General features: G+C 40.0%; 2 protein-coding genes across 2 annotated transcripts; both read left to right on the forward strand.

Moving 5' to 3' along the window:
• Nucleotides 1-888: 888 nt before the first annotated feature.
• On the forward strand, nucleotides 889-1,414 carry BT62DRAFT_1034137 (uncharacterized protein; the record flags this gene model as incomplete). The annotated part of the gene is made up of 3 exons (XM_043178364.1): nucleotides 889-1,018; nucleotides 1,076-1,207; nucleotides 1,266-1,414. The coding sequence occupies exons 1-3, from the start codon at nucleotides 943-945 to the stop codon at nucleotides 1,412-1,414; spliced, it is 357 nt and encodes a 118-aa protein (XP_043036873.1). The 5' UTR covers nucleotides 889-942.
• Nucleotides 1,415-16,819: 15,405 nt separating this feature from the next.
• Nucleotides 16,820-17,023, forward strand: BT62DRAFT_903308 (uncharacterized protein; the record flags this gene model as incomplete). Its single annotated transcript, XM_043183519.1, has 1 exon — nucleotides 16,820-17,023. One exon carries the CDS (start codon nucleotides 16,820-16,822, stop codon nucleotides 17,021-17,023), a length of 204 nt encoding a protein of 67 aa, XP_043036874.1.
• Between the last annotated feature and the right edge of the window lie 212 nt (nucleotides 17,024-17,235).

Raw genomic sequence — 17,235 nt, forward strand, 5'->3', positions numbered from 1 at the left:
GTCTATTATTCCGCAACGTCTTCATCTGCGGTTTCACCGGTGACAGCTTTGAACCTTCTGGCGACCGTTCGAGCCTTCGTGTTGGTTCGACATATACTGACTCATACCGCTCCTTGTTCGACGTCCCGGCACTTTGAGACATCTCCATGCCTACGTAATCCTCTTGCTGTCGCGCCGAGCTCCCGATCTAGTCAGCGCGGAGTCCTCTATTCGCTATACGGGCATGTCCTTCCTTGTCAATTGTCGCACTCGGTATTAGGTAACGCACGCTGGATTAACCTGGTCTTCGTTGTATTGCTTTTCCAGAACTCCCTCCTGTTGCAAGCACGTGCTTTGTACAATTTTCATAGACAAAGGCAGACCGACACTTAATCAAATTCAAAGGAGATTTGGAGTGAGGGGTGGGGGGGAGATGATGCTGGACTATGTCCATCTCCCCAAAAAATAGCTCGCATCTCTGTAGTGCATTGCTATTTGGAGAAGTACGAAAACTATGCCGCTTCCTCCATGTTGGAAATGGACAAGCAGAAGAAATGTTGGTCATCGTAGATATGCGTCGCGATCTAAAGAATTGCAAGTTCCTGACCTCGTCGGGTAGCCCCAGATACGGACCACACGGCATACTTTGCTTTACAATATAAAAGAACTTGCAGAAAGAGTATGAACATCTCGCTGTTCTGAGGCAGAAAACATGTTTATGGAGGTGGGTACTGTTTAAATACACGTTTTCCACAATAAAGTATGCACATTTCCCGCTAGATACCATGAAATATTTATATTCATCGCCAAGATGAAATACTGAGCTGAACAGACCTTGGCGCTTTACTTAAATTAAAAATTTGCGTGAGACCGTGAGAATTCCAGACATTTCACCAACGGATAAAAAGGCGCGACACTTCGTATCTGGGCTACGGAATACTCCGCACATCTCAGTATATCAACATGCTTTCTCTCAAATATCCAGTTCTCGCTGTTATAGCTTTGTCCATTGGCACGGTCAACGCCATCATCGGTGATGGTACATATTCCTTCCTTTAGAGTCTCTAATGTGCCATTGACAATACCTCAATGGTAGCCACCTGGTACACTCCCAATGGCGACTACGGGGCATGTGGTGCGCCCTTACAGAACTCTGATTACATCGTCGCGCTCGCCAGCAACCAGTACGCTGGAGGAGCGCGCTGCTGGAAGCATATCAGCGCATCCTGTAAGATTTCTCTCTTAGGTCTGGTTGATGATCAATAGCAGATTGAATTCTGCTTCAGACAGAGGCAATTTCGTAAACGCCACTGTTGGCGATCTCTGCCCTGGATGCCGTAACAACCAGATTGATCTCTCATCGACCGCGTTCAAAAAACTCGCTCATCTTGATATTGGACTGCTTCATCACGTGACCTGGTACTACTATGACTAGATGGGTCTGACAAGAGTGCTATTTCTTTTTCTGGTAGTCCAATTTGTGTTCCAAAGTAGTGGTTCTTATGCTACATCATTTCTAAAAATGATTTTATGCATCAAACTGGCTGAAATGAGAATGCTGATGATATACTATGGAATACAAGACTGGTATGCTCTAGTTATACACTGGTTATAGCAATACTGGGTATTTACATATATTTGTTCTCATTATATAAGGTACTATGACCTCAGAGACAATGTCTGAGACAGATAAGGCAAATTCAATTTTTATTATTTACAAAACAAGTGACTTTTGTTTTACTTTTAAAAATCAGAAATTAACTATCTTAACTGGAATTATCAAAATTTGTTGACTCTGTGGAAGCCTTTTTAAGGTGCCAATACAAATATATATAAACAATTAATGATTGAAGTTGTTTATTTTTTGTTGAACACCTTATTTAAGATGATAACCAGATGAGAATTATTTTACAGACACTTGATATAGTATCAGCCTTATTCTCTAAGCTATAGTTATGATTTTCTTGCTTATCTTATCTTATCTTTTATCATTATCTAATCTATTTATCTTATCAGAGCACCTATCTTATCTGAGGCACTTATTGGTGTGCCACATCATGATATCATGGGCACCAAATTTTGGTTTTCCTGGCTCTAGATCCACCACAGTATCAAGAAAGCTGAGCAGTAAGCATCTTACTTTCAAAATAAGAAACTATTCTTCCACTATGGCTTAAGCAATGGAACACTGATACAACCTGCCTAGAGATCTGCTGTGCAATCAATAACCTGCAAAACAATGACAGATGGCTGTTCAGTGTCTGCCTCTTTGTGTCCAGCATGCAACTTTGAATGCTGCATCTGCATTTAGAAGCAGATGCTTATCAGCCAGAGTCTGTGCATGGATGGATGCTTCATCTGATCAGGGATGGATCAGGGGTGGATAGCCTTATAAAGCTATTTGAGAAAGCATCAGATATAGAGAGTGTAGCTGATTTGAGTGTGGATGGCAGACTCATAGAGTGGATTGGCAGTGTCATGCTGATATGAGTTGGATGGAGCCCCAAAAGGGATAGTCTAAGCACTCACAGGAGCTGTTGCTGATAAGAAAACAGACCTTCAGGCCTCTAGTATTTAAAGGAGAATCTTGTAGGTAGAAAAGGGATGAACTTTTATGGTATAAAGAGAGAAATAAAATTCCACTAATCTTCTATAAGCCAAAGCCATAAGCATACCTAGAAGCCTTTGAGCCTGATATTGCACAAGCAGACAGCTTAGAGCAACTCTTGTAATCTCTCTCTTATCTCTTTCATATTCTGCTTGTATCCTGCCTATTTGCTTTCAAAAGTGAATGTCAGAGCTTGTACTACTAATGAGCCATTCACTCCAGATAGATTTCATCAGATTCACTCTGAGCTGCTAGATCTCCTCCTGGCAATTATAAAAGAACTTGCAACAGCAGATGTATTCTTTTTATATCAGAAAATTTATTAGCCTTACATTGGTCATAGAATAATCACTATGGCTATATAGAGCAACTCACATTATTATCCTACAGCACATGATGGATGTCTTGTCAATAAACAATGCCTCATTGTCTCATTCTCAACAACCAAATACAATAGCACTGTAGTCCAGCAACACATAACAAGTAGGTACTATATTTATTACACATGAAATCATATATAAGTAGTGTAGCTCTTACTGTAGAACTCCAACTTTGAGCTAAAGTTTATTCTATACCACTCTCTCTCTCAAGCTTCTCCTGTCAGAGCCTTGAACACACTCTAAAGCACACTAGAGTGGACTCCAGCATGACTATATAAATATAGTACAATGCTAGTTTATCACATGCTGAGCAGGTCTAATAATTAGTTCAAAGCTGCCTGCTTCTCTTTTCTTATACACACTAGTAGTAAATAAAACTGAATGCATCAACTGCTGACCTCACTATCAACTTCTTCAAGCTCTTGAGTGCCATCATTAGCATGTTGCTTGGGCTTTTTGCTCTCATCCTTCTCTGCCAAGGAAATCAGTCTATCACTAGCTGGATTCTCCAATATTATATCTATCTCATAAATCTCTCTCATACTACCTTCTGTTGACCAGAAACCTCAGAACTTCCTCTTCATGACATTCCTTAAGATGTCCTAGAACTTAGAAACCCTCTAATCTCCAAACCAGCAAACATCAGAATCTTCTATGAGCCCACAAATCTGGAAGTCTCTCTCAGACCCATATCTGAAGGAACTCCTGAAGATGAGGCTACAGGAGCTGGTTCAGAAGTATCAGAAGTTTTGTCTACAATGTGGTAAAACTGCCTACTCTTCATCTCTTAAAATCAGCTCTCTAGAGAGTATAATGATGTTGAGGCTCTCATTAGCAACCTTCCAGTAGACTTCTGGGCCACTCTTGCCAGCAGCTTTATCATTGCCTCCTTTGAGCCCATAATTGGCAACTATGCCAGAGACTCCCTTAGCTCTCAGAACAGCCCAGACTAATCCTCCAGAGGAAGCAGAAGTGAATCTCAGGTTTCCTCTGACCCAGAAGTCTGAGCTTACACCCTGGCACACTGTGGCAATCAACTCTCTCCTGAGCACCTCACCTTCTCAGAAACCTCCAGCCTGAGAAGCAATCTTATTGGCATTCACTTCTCCTGACTTCCTCAGCCTGCCAGGCTCTGCTATGCTCATTCTATTGACATCAATGCAATACTCAGAGATGGAAGCTTTTCCCTCCTTCAAAACTCTGAGTTTCTTTGACTCATCTACTAAAATCATAAGGAAGTGGAAGCAACAATACTTGCCAAAGAAGAATCTGGATCCTCCACTCCTTAAGTCCAATGATATGCTGGATACATGTTCAGCCCAAAATTTGCAAATTCTGCATAATATACTAGGATATGCTAGTAACTGAGGATCATTAGCCAGTAAGAGGACTATGGCTGAAGCTCCAAGCTAATAGTCATGCTAGTTCACCAATACTAGGTTCAAAAGAGACTTTGTTAAATAACACAGCATAAAGATAAAAATCCTAAGTTGAGTTTGAACTTAGAAAAGTTCTGTACTACATCTTAGAAAATACTAAGTCCAAGTTGGACTTAGAAACAGTATCTCAAATAGAGCCAATTCTACATGCCACTGAGACAAGTATATTCTAAGACAGCTAGGGATATAATACCATAGCAGGTTGTGAAGTATTGAGTAAAGACAGCACCATCCAGGAGCAGTAGAAAGTGAGACCCAATGATCTGTGGCTAGCACTCTGAGTTTTGACTCAAATACCTAAGTCAGAATTTTTAGGTGTCAGGTGACATAAAAGACTTAGAATTGAGAGGAATAGAGTGGATAGAGCTGATTGGCTGAGCCTGATCAGGCCTGATTAATTGAGCTACTAATAATAACCCAGAAAATTAAAACTCTGGGTAAACAGAAAGGAGTTAGGTACCCACAGATGCTGTAAGCTTAAAATAAAGCTGTGCAGTGGCCAGACAGATCTGGACAGACCTAAGAGAGTCCAGGAGTGCCATCAATCTGGAATAGCAGCCTGATTCTGCTTCAAACAGAAGAAATATTATTTTAGACATATTATTTATAGATTCTATATCTATTTTTTATATATAAAAGTAGAGAAGGGGGGAAAATAGCAAGCAAGTGACCCAACCCTATGTTCAGGTCTTCTATCTCACTGTAGTTAGTCTCTGGGATAATAGTTTTTGAGTTCTGCTTTGACTTAGTGATTTATTTAAGTTGCTTTGTCACTTAGAGAGGATATTAACTGTATTTTGGGTTTTGGATTAATTTGGGTTCCAAACTATAAGGGTTTCAGCATCAGAATACAAGTTCTTTAGTTTTGAGGACTGCTATCCAGCCAAGAGTGCAGCTAGTCAAGTCTAAGTGCTTGATAGACTTAGTATTTGAGTTTCAGAGTTTATTGGATTTTAGAATATTCTAAGTTGATTTGAGTTGCAATTGTGCATTGATTGTAAGTCCTAACTGTACTTAAACATTGCAATAAACTACCCTCATGAGTATTGCATCTTAAAAAGCAAGATAGAGTTGAATAACTGTCTTTATTGACTGTTTCTTTGATTTTATTTAAGACTGCAAGAGTGCTTCTATTATACACAAAACAACTGATCTCAATTGTATTTGGTGATAGTGTATTGAGTGGTTAGGTGTTGGTGTTTGAGAGTTCATTCCTCATTCACCTCTCTTAGTCACTTAGCTGTTACTAAGCACATCACTGGAAGACCAAAATTGCCCATAAAAACCAGGACAATAAGGCCTCCAACCAATCCTCCAACCTCAAATCCAAGGGGTCCAGCTCTTTTTTCTCAGACTCTAGCTCCACACCAAAATCTACCACCTTTAAACTCTATGCCAACAAGCTAGGCAAAGACAGCTGTCTTATTCAGGAAGAAAAAGACTGCTGATGCCAGAACAACCTTTGCATGTTCTGTGGAGCCAAGCACAAGACCAAGGATTGCAACAAATAAAAGGCTGCAGCCTTTGCCAAAGGTCATACAGCAAAAGTAGACACTGCCTCCAAGGAACTAGCTCCAATAGAGTCAGAAAACTAGAAAACAATCCTGTTTTCTCTGTATGAGTTCAGAGTTGCATTGACTCTATTTGCACACTGGAGGTTATTACTCTCAATGCAACATCTCTCTCCAACCATTCCTTCCATCTCCCACTTTCAGCAAAATTACCATCTAGTATGAAATCCAATGGGTCCCCAATTTCTACCATTCTGTGCTTTCTTGCTCTTATCAATTCTGGTTCTAGCCACTGCTTTGTTGACACTAAGTATATAGCTGCCAATGATATTTCTATTAAAACCATCTCTAGTGTGCAGCTCTGATTATTTGATGGCTCTGTCAGAAGCTACATATCTCAAATTGCAACTATCCCTATCCATTTCCCTTCTGGAGACACCTTCCCCATCAACTTCTATGTCACTCATCTGGATTTATCTTGCAATCTTGTCTTAGGATACAACTGGCTCTCCTGCCACAATCCACTGATTGACTGGGCTGAGAACCATATCACTTTCTGCTCAAGCTATCAGGACCTCACTCTGACTAATTCCATGGACTCCACTGCATCCCTGAGACTTCTGTGCCCACTGGACTCCAATAGTCCAACCTCTGGGGCTTTATTCCATTCCAAACCTCCTTCAGATAATCAGTGGACTCTGTTCCTGTATGAACCCATCTATTCCTATCCTCTCAGAGTCTTTTACTATGAAAGCACACTCAAAGATCTCCATCATATCTGCTGCTTGATTTGTCCAAGCCAGTGCAGAAGAAGATGCTCAGCAGTTCACACTGCAGCCTTTCTTGCCTAATATTGGAGCCAAACCTGCATTCATGTAATCAGCAGATTTTTTATCAGTGTCAGTAGAGTACCATGATTTTGCAGACATCTTCAGTGATATCCTCTCTGAAAAGCCACCTGAACACAGGCTATACAACCTCAAAATCAACCTTGAGAAAGAAACATCTCCACTGCTTAGATCCATTTATTCTCTCTCAGAATCCAAACTCAAGGCCCTATTCTACACCAAGCTTGACCTTCAACATGTCTACCATCTCATCTGCATAGCAAATAGTGATGAATGAAAAACAGCCTTCCAGATCCACTATAGCTCCTTCAAATGGTGTGTCATGCCTTTTAGCCTCATAAATGCTCTGATGTTGTTCCAATGTTTTGTGAACAATACATTCTCTGACATGCTCAACATATTAGTAGTAGTCTACCTTGATGACATCCTCATATATTCTGACAATCCAGAAGGTCACCAGAAACATGTTTGTGAAGTCCTATGCAGGCTTAGAGCTAATAGGCTCTACTGCAAAGGCTCCAAATGTGAATTTAACCAGGACTCTGTGGAATACCTAGGTTATATCTTATCACCTGAAGGATTTCACATGTTGGAAGAAAAAGTCAAGGACATCCAATCTTTTCTTAGCTTTGCCAATTTCTACTACTGCTTCATACATAAATATAGCAATATTGTTATTCTCTTTACATGACTCATCCACAAAGGAATTCCATGGAAATTTGATGATAAATGCTTGGCTGCCTTCAACAAGTTGAAACAGGCCTTTACACATATCTCTATTCTTACCCACTGGGTCTCCAATTGAAGGATAGTGGTGGAGACCAATGCCTCTAATTATGCAATTGCAGCTATCCTCTCCATCTATCTTAAAGATGGTGAAATTCACCCCATTGCTTTCCACTCTCAGAGCCCCCACAATGCTGAACTCAACTATGACACTTATGACAAAGAGCTTCTGGTCATTTTTGAAGCTTTTAAACATTGGCACTACTATCTTAAAGGCTCTGCAGACTCCATCAATATCATAACAGACTATAAGAATCTTGAATACTTTGCCACCACCAAGATTCTGATCCACTGACAGATCTGCTGATCTAAATACCTATCTCAGTTCAACCTAGTAATCCAGTTCTGCCTGGGAAAACTTAATGGGAAACTGGATGCACTCACTAGATGATGGGACATCTACCCTAAAGAGAGAGATAGCCAATATGCCTAAGTCAATCTCCACAATTTTCAACCTATGTTCACTCAAGAACAACTTTCCACATCACTCCATGCAACCTATCTTGAAGGCCCTACTCTCTGAGCTAGTGCCATCATAGACATTGACAAGCTCCATATCAACATCAAAAAAGCACAATCTTCTGATCTTATATCCTCTAATGGCCTCTGCTTGGCCAAAGCCACTTCTGAAACCTCTCTCTCTCAGTGGTCTATTGATGAATCTGACATCCTTCACTTTGAAGGCCATATCTATATACCAGACTCTGACAATCTCCATCTTCATATACTATAAAACAATTATAACCATATTTTAGCAGGCCACTTTGGTCAAAGCCAGACATTAGAGCTAGTCCAGCAGAATTACACCTGGCCAAAGATGCATGAATATGTTCAACACTATATTAAGTCCTGCACAGTTTGTGGGCACAACAAGACACCTAGACACTGTTTCTATGGGTTGCTCAAACCCCTATTGGTTTCTGAACAGCCATGAGACTCTATTTCTATAGACTTCATTAAACAACTACTAGATGCCAACAGATTTACTGCCATCCTAGTAGTCATTGACTGGGCTAGCAAGCAAGCCATCTTCATTCCCACTCACAACACCATCAACTCCATGGAACTCACTCAACTGTTTGTTATCCATGTCTTCTCCAAGCATGGAATACCCAGTCATATCACCTCTGACCATGGCTCTAAATTTATTTCCCAGTTTACTCATGATAGAGAACTCCACTTTACTTCCAGTTACTATCCAGAGGCTGATGGACAAACTGAATGTGCAAACCAAACTCTGGAGTAATACATCTGCATCTACTGTTTCTACTAACAGGACAACTGAGACACCCTCTTACACATTGCTGGGTTTGCCTACAATAATGCCTATAATGCCTCTACTAGAATATCTTCATTCTTCACTAACAAGAGTTACCACTCTAACATCACTGTTTATCCTAAATGGGATATCATCTCCACTTGAGCCTAAGACTTCACAGTCAATCTTAACAAGCTCTATCAAGTACTAAAGGATGAAATTTCTGAAGCTCAGTCCTGTTATAAGGCTCAAGCAGATAAGCATTGAATTCTGGCACCACCATTTACAGTAGGTGACAAGATTTATCTCAGTTTCAAATATATCAGAACTATTTATCCAATCAGAAAATTTTCCAAGAAATACCTTGATCTTTTCAAAATCATAGTCCAACCTGGTTCCCACTCCTTCACTCTGAGGCTTCTGCTGGATCTCTGGTCCATTCATCCAGTCTTTCATACATCATGATTAGAACCCACAGAAGAAAACACCATTCTTAATCAAATCCAACCTCCACTGCCTTCAGTCAAAGTCAATAGAGAAGAATATTTTGAAATAGCCCAAATCCTTAACTCTAAGCTGGACTGCCAGTTCTACTGCCCACTACTGTACAAGATCCAGTGGCTAGGCTATGAAGGTACCAATAAAGAATTTGCTTGGTTACTGGCCTCTGAGTTCTCTGCTGACAAGTTTATCAAAGAATTTCACCATCAATATCCAGGCAAACTAGGACTCTTATCTAAAGTCATCCAAATATTTCCTTCTTGATACAGCACTACTCTGGACACCACTAGCACCCACTCTTACTAGTTTAATTTCAACCACTGATTACTATTTCAATCACTCCTTTTATAATTTTCAAAGTCAAATCTTGTGTTTACATTTTGTCCATCCTGACACTTTCTATATACATTTTATACTAAAAAAAATTTTTTTTTTTCTTTCTACAATCATAAGAGCTCAGCATCCAACAGACCAGCACCAGAATCTGAGCCTTCTCCTCACTTCTTCAACTCCTCTACATCCTCATTCAGCCTTTTTAACATCACTGCCTGCAAGCCCTCCATCTTCTGATCCTTCTCATTCTTGAAGATCAGGCAAGCCTCTCTCCACACCTTCAATTCAGACTCTGAAAACAACTCTGAAGGAGATGACATATCATCTGACCTGTAATCATTCTGGAGACCCACCACAGTATCATGGACATCTGCCATCTCATCCACCAACTCATCCACACAATGCATCAACTTGCATATTAATTTTGAAAGTCTATAGAGGCTGGCAGAGACCTCTACACTACTAATCACCTCACTTGCAGTGACACCCTTATTAAACAAACAGGCAGTCTTCTTGATCTTACAATGAGCACAAGTTCATCCATGACTGGTGCCTTCAGTTGCCAGGCATGCATAGCAATATGCATCATCTTAGTGACAGCACTGATGAACCAGAAATTGTTTGCTCTAACAGACTCCCTGTAGGCAGAAAACAGAAAACCTATTTGATAAGTGAAACCAAGGCACAGAATCTGAGGGCTGGTCCAAGCAAGTCTAGTCATACATCTCCATATGGTGACTAATCTCCAAAGAGATGTAGCAAAGAGATAGCTACAGGGGTATGAGGCTCTGAATTGTTTACAGTGACTCACAGTATGTATGTAAACTTTCTTTTTATTGTCAATATCCTATATGTGGTCCCAGTGGGGTCTAGAGAAACAATTAGTGTTGTTCAGTTACCTTTCAAAATCTTTTGTTAGGTCTAGGCAGTATGAGGATGATATGCAAGAGCAACAGATTCCTTCCATGTTTTTGGGAATAAAGCAAGACAAGCCAATATTTTGTGAATTTATAAGTTCACTATTATCATATGCAAGCCTCATAAAGTTGTTGAGATGCTATAGTGCTCTCAGTCAAAAGGTATTAACCTATAAGCAGTCTGTGTAGCTGGTTCTATTGGAGGAGTGTCATACTGGTGTACAGTTTAGTATGGGTGTCAAGTAGTCTTAGTATTGCTTGTTCTCTCTTCCTGTATTTCTTTTATACACTACTTATACTATCTTTTTACTAATATCAAGTATGCTACATTCAAACAGCCTTTGTAACTGCAGTACTAGCTTAGTGAGCCAGCAAAGTTTTTATTACAAGAAGCCTTAAAGGCTGTGAGGCTTTTAGTAAACATTGCATATTTAAAAGTTCACATAGCCAATAGTATACTAGTCCTTCTAATATTCCTTACATATCTAACCAAACACAGAGTTAGTCCTCTGCAGCCTATTACCCTTCCACATGCTGGCTGTGAAAAGCTTTGACATCTGCAGTCAGCCTTGTATATATCACAATGGATCTTGTGAGCTGCCTTAGGGTGCCATATGTATACTAATAATGATGTATGTCTGATCAGTTATCATAGTGCTGACCATGCCTATGGTGCTTATTATGGCATAGAAAGTTCATGCATTGTATGGTTGATGAGAAAAGTTTGCAGACAAATAGAAAGTTCATGTATAACATATAATCTTTGCACACAAAGAAATGTCTATGAGTAATGAATAGTTCTTGATAAAACTACTGCTGTTGAACCTAAAATAATTGGTTTATTGAAAGCCTGTTCAAGGGCAGAAGTCAAAAATAATTATTGAGGCCCATAATTTCAGAGTGCACAGAACCTAGCAGCTCATCAGCACATGCAACTTTCTGAAAACAAAACTAAATCAGAACCAATCAGAAACAAGAAGACACTTACTTTCATCACTTAATGCCTTCTCTGCAGCCTCCCTCTCCATGGCTTCCTTTTGAGCCTCATCCACTTCCTTCATCCACTTCTCCACCACCTGCTGGATCTTCTCCCTCTTTCTTTCTAATTCCTCCTTCTACTCGCTTTTTTATGCCTTCTGAGCCACATGGTCTGCTCAGACCTTCTCCTCCCTCTCCTGCTCTCTCTTTCATTCCAAATGAACTTCTATGGCTTCTGTGTACTCATCCTCTGCAGTTTGATGTTCCAAACAAAACAATTCCTTGGCCTCTTAAAGGCCATTGGGGGTGGATTCCTGCACCATAGGATCAGGAGTTTTTAAACAACAATAGGTGGTGAGAGATGACACTGTTGCAAGCTGGAGAAGATGGTGGTTGAAAAATAAAAGACAAAAACTCTCATGAGATAAAATTTTTTACCATATATCTTTCCACTGGATATCAGGATCTGTGCTCTTGAGAGCAAGAACACTAACAGGAGGATACTGTTATATGCATGCTGCCAGCCTCCATGTCACCTTGACCAATGATAAATTCAATCACAAGCCTCACCAGACTCCACCACTTTTCATTATCTACTAATTTCATTTTACCATTATCATTTCATATCTGTACTTCACATTATAGTATCTAGACTCTGAACACAGTAGCAAACAGCTGACACTAGAACCCAATAAACTCTGACTCAGAATTAACTACCAATAGTATATAAACCACATACAAGCATTGTAATTACTCAGTTCAAATATCAACTTGGATAGCCATCTACACTTTGTGCTTACTTCAGCTTCTCTCTATTTTGTCTGTCAGATCCACTCCAAAGGATATTTTTCTTTACTTTTCCAATGGAACTCTATTCTGTCAATCCAAATCTTTGGACTTTGACTTAAGGGTGACATTGCCAATAGCTTTGTTGACATCTATGCACTCTGCCAGTCTCTACATGTGCACTCAAGCCCAGTCAATTGGCATATTCCTAATAGCCCACAACATTTGCTCCAACTGGTTTGTCAATGATCTCTTAAGTCCCTGCAGTCTTCAGCATCACAAGCTCTTCCTGTATTGCATCTTTTCACAAAGGCCAATCAGGCTGACACTTTGCTCAGCTAGACTGTGTGGCTCTAAGGCTTCTGGATCAGCTGTTGAAATGGCCATGGTATACTCCTCAAAGAAGTCAGCATCCTCAAGTATTATCAACTAATCTGCCTCTGTCTCTCTCTCAAACTCAAGAGATTCATTGTTTTCATTGACAGCTGGTAACTGAACACCAACAGGTACCACAGGATCACTTGAATATGCTAATACACTGTCTTTGCCAGAGATAAGGTCCAACACTCACTGGCTGGGCTTTCAAGTGCATCTGAAACAGGTTTTTTCAACTATGGATTGGACTGTAGGCTGGACTTCAGAGGTAGGTGACACCTGTGATGGCTTTGCAGTAGGTGGGTTGGACTGAGTTTTTAGTGTTGATGGAATCTTATGTAGCTCAATGTCTTCCTCTCTATCAAGATCATTGGCAGCAATATGAGTTGTATTAAAATAAACATTTTGCTTGATAGACACCATTTTATTCTCTGTCCAGTAGACATGGGATCCATTGCTTGTTTTATCAAATCCAATCCACTGACCCTCATGTATGTGGCCACCCAGCTTCATAGTCTTAGTCTCAAGGTGTAACTAGTATTTCTCTTTCCATTCCCTGACCTTTTCAATAACTGTGCAATTGTACCTTTCAGCCACCCTATTATGCTGTGGCATATCATGCACAGTCATCTTCCTTGCTATGCTAGCAGTTTTCAGATGTAAGACAAATGCTTTGTCAAAGTATTCACTTCTATAGTCTGAATGGAGGATTTTTACAGAGTGGTCATGCTAAGTGTGGATGTGAGCTTCATAGGCCTTATATGCTATAAAAGCTTCACTCTTTTGGCATAAAAATTCAAGGTAAGCCTAACAAGTGCTGTCATCAATGAAGGAGATAAAGTAATGGTGTTTATGTAGGGATTCCACAGATGCAGATCCCTATAAATCTGAGTGAATTTTACCTCCAATATCAGTTGCATGTTCTCTCTCTCAAGCCTTAGACACTGGCTTTCATGTATTTTTAGCATAGACATATGACTCACAGAACTGTGATTCTCCAGATGACTTGTCAAGCTTTATCCTAATCATGAAGCCTTTTTTGACCAGATGAAATGTGGCCCATATAGCAGTGCAATTAGTCTAGAGTAAGCACCTCCTCAGCTGCTCCAGCCAAATCTCTCTCATGATGAACCCAATATAGGCCACCATTGTTCTTTGGGATAACCCCAACTATCTTTCTATCTGGTGCATGGATGGTGCATTTTCCACCACCAAAAGTCAACTTGAAACCAAGATCATCAAGTTGTTAAGCCCAAATTCCACATGACTATCAACATGTGATAAACAGTTCAGAACCTTGCACTTCAGGTTAGACTGACTGAGTTCACTGATGTGTCAATAGAGTTGTGTAGTCAAGGCATTTTGCAAGTAGCTTAAGATAAGATGGTGAGAATAAACTTTAGCTCAATGCTGAAGCTACTACAGCAAAAACTGCACTACTTAAATACTGTTCTGTTATCTGGCTATAAATAATCATTCACAAAAGATATTGTTTGTCATAGAGCTGTTACCCCTGCTGTTGCCAGGCTCTCCACAAAAGTTGTTGTCTTGCTGTTGTGCTGTTACTGCTGCACTGCAGTCTGAGGACAAAAAGAGCATTGTCTCTCCCTTCACAGCACACAGCAGCATGATAAGACCATGACTGACTGGGTTGCTGACTAAGCCTTCTCATGGTCCTAAGCACTGGCCTAAGTGTCCTGACTAAGTGAAGATAGGGATCATTCCTGAGGAAAAAGAAAGGAAAATAGGAAAAATCATAACACAAGTCAGCCAACTGAAATGAGTGTATAGTCAACTTCAGAAGAGTATATGATCTTGGTGAGTTGCAGATTGCTTGTATTTGTGCCATTTAGCACATCAATCTCATCACACCCTTTCTGGCTGCAGAAAAATTTTGAGTGCTTGCAACATGGAATGTTTTGGGTGGGACAGACTGGAATGAGTTGAAATCCTTGCAGTAGGGGGAAATATGGTGTGTACAGCCAGAGTCATAGAGTTCAGTATGAATTTAAATATCAGGTGAGTTTATAGTATTGATAATGGCTGTGACTGACTCTTCAGAAGCAGATACTTTCTCTAAAGTTGGCATGCCAGACATGACATCTGATTGCCTGTCAACAAAAGAGTTCACATCACTCCAGTCAATATCTGAGAATAATGTGCTGCTCAGCTTATTCCACAACTCATCACCAACCTCTGAAAAAAGATCAGCACCATCATCTTCATCCCTTGAGTGCTCTGACAAGCCCTCAACTTCAGACTCATCTGACTCAGAAACTGCAGCCAGTGACAGCATGTTGCTAGCATCATCAACCACAAATGTACTGCTGGCTTCTCAGTCTGAACCTGATAATTTCTCAGCCATATTGGCTATTTCACCCTTTGATCTAGAAGCCTTGCTGTCATTATCTGACAACTTCTTCTTGGGGCATTTGTTTTTAAAGTGTCCTTTCTTCTCATATCCCTAGCACAATTTCTTGCCAGGTTTTTTTTCCTTTTTGTTGCCATCTGAGCTTGATGAAACAGACATGGCTTCATCTTGCTCCAAATCCTTTTTCTTTTCAGACTGCCAACTACACTTGGCTCACTCATGCTCTAGCTGATCATATTCCTCAGAAATGGCATGAATCAGATTCTCAGGATTGACTTTCTTGTTGAAACTGAAAAGCTTTGCTGCTGTAAGAAGAGTCAATGCATGCTTGGCAAGATAGAGGGGGATGAAGGTGAGAATTGTTGAGTGGTAATCCTTCTCCTCAATGATGACACTGATAGAAGCTAATGACTCCTGTTTCATTGACAGACCATCAAGAAACTCATGAAGGTTGCCTTTGGCCAGGCAATGTGACTTTATAAACTGCTGCTGAAGGTCAGTTTGTGCATAGCCACTCTTATTGGTAAAGTCTTTTTCAATCTTTGACCAGGCTTTAGTGACTGTGGAAAGATGCTAAATCTTCATAGCAACTGAGTCAGGGATCTTTGAGAGTAGAAGATTCTTGGCTACAGCCTCATCTTTCTCTTATTAATCTAGCTCAGTGATGAGAGTTGTTGTGGATGCAGTGAGAGAGGCTTTGGGCTTTAATCCATCAAAGTGATCTCATTTCTCTTTGGCTTGAATGCCAGTGGAAAAGCAGAGGTAGAAGATGGACCAGTTGTCACCAGATGTGTTTAGTGTAGGGATGTTCAATGGTAGGCCTGTAGTCAAGGCAGCAATGGCAGAAGTCATTTGAGTATAAAGGATAGGATAGAGTAATTCTTGGAGTTGTATAACCTCTAAGAAAGTGATGCATATTTATAGCACCTAGTAGAATACACTGTTAGATATAACATAGACTACAGGATATTGGTCAGTAAGATATATGAAGTAATACAAGTAGATACTCACCCTCACATAGTGCAGTGATAAGCAAAAATATGGTGAGAGTGCTCAACAGACTATATTCAGTATATATATTGTCTATCCTGACATAAAGAAGTATTAAGCTCAACCAGTGGAATACAATGGAGCTCCTGCTTGCTAATCCAACAGATACTCAGTTCAAATATCAACTTGGATAAGCTATTACTCTTTTTACTCACTTCTGAGTTCTCTCTCTTGTCCAATGGATTCTGCTCCAAGGGATATCTCTCTTCATCTCTCCAATGGACTCCATTCTGTCAATCTAATTCCTTGAGCTTTGACTCAAGGATAACATTGTTAATAGCTTCATTAATGCCTATGCACTTTACTGGTCTTCATGCATGCATTCAACTTTATTCTATTGGCACATTCTTAACACTCTGTATCAACAGAATTGTGAGTGTCTTGAGGTTCACACTCTATGAAAATGCTTTCAACCCTTGGAATCTGCCTTTATGACAATAGCATCCATGAGCTTTCTGCATGGCTGAGAGGTGCCATAATGTCAGGCTTACTAAGCATCAGTGATAAGATAGGAGTCATGATTTGGTGACAATAAAGACTAAAATCTCTGAGAGACTTATTGCTGGCATAATGGAGACAGTTCTTTTAAATGTCCTGAGTGAACATACTCCTTATTCCACTGGCCCAGCCTCTTCTCTTTCTTTTCTCAATGAATGGGCTCACTTTATTCAAGCTCATATAATTGCAATTGAGCTTAGCATGGCCAAAGGTTATGCAACTGGTATATGTGACTACATCATCCATACCCTACCACTTGATCCAATGCACCAAACCCTCAGCTGCTATATCACCAACACTTCTCAATTCATTGTCTCAGGTCTGAAATATCTAACAGGAGTTTGCCACTTCCTAAAAGACCTCTACCCTGACTTTAACACCAATCAAAGGCATCTGATAGTCTAAGCAACTATATGTGGTTTGAAAAAGATGAGAGAAAATTCAATCTCATAAAAACTACTTCAACTATTTCATGTAATTGCCTTCTGCCTTCTTGCTCAAATCTCAAAATCATATGATGATTTACTTTTTGCTATCATACTTTTCTGATGCTTCTATAGATGCTATCAATCAGATGAACTGATATGGAAAAGTGACAGACAACTTCAGGACTACAA

This window comes from Guyanagaster necrorhizus (assembly GCF_019112545.1).
Source record: "Guyanagaster necrorhizus MCA 3950 unplaced genomic scaffold BT62scaffold_23, whole genome shotgun sequence".
NCBI lineage: Eukaryota > Fungi > Basidiomycota > Agaricomycetes > Agaricales > Physalacriaceae > Guyanagaster > Guyanagaster necrorhizus.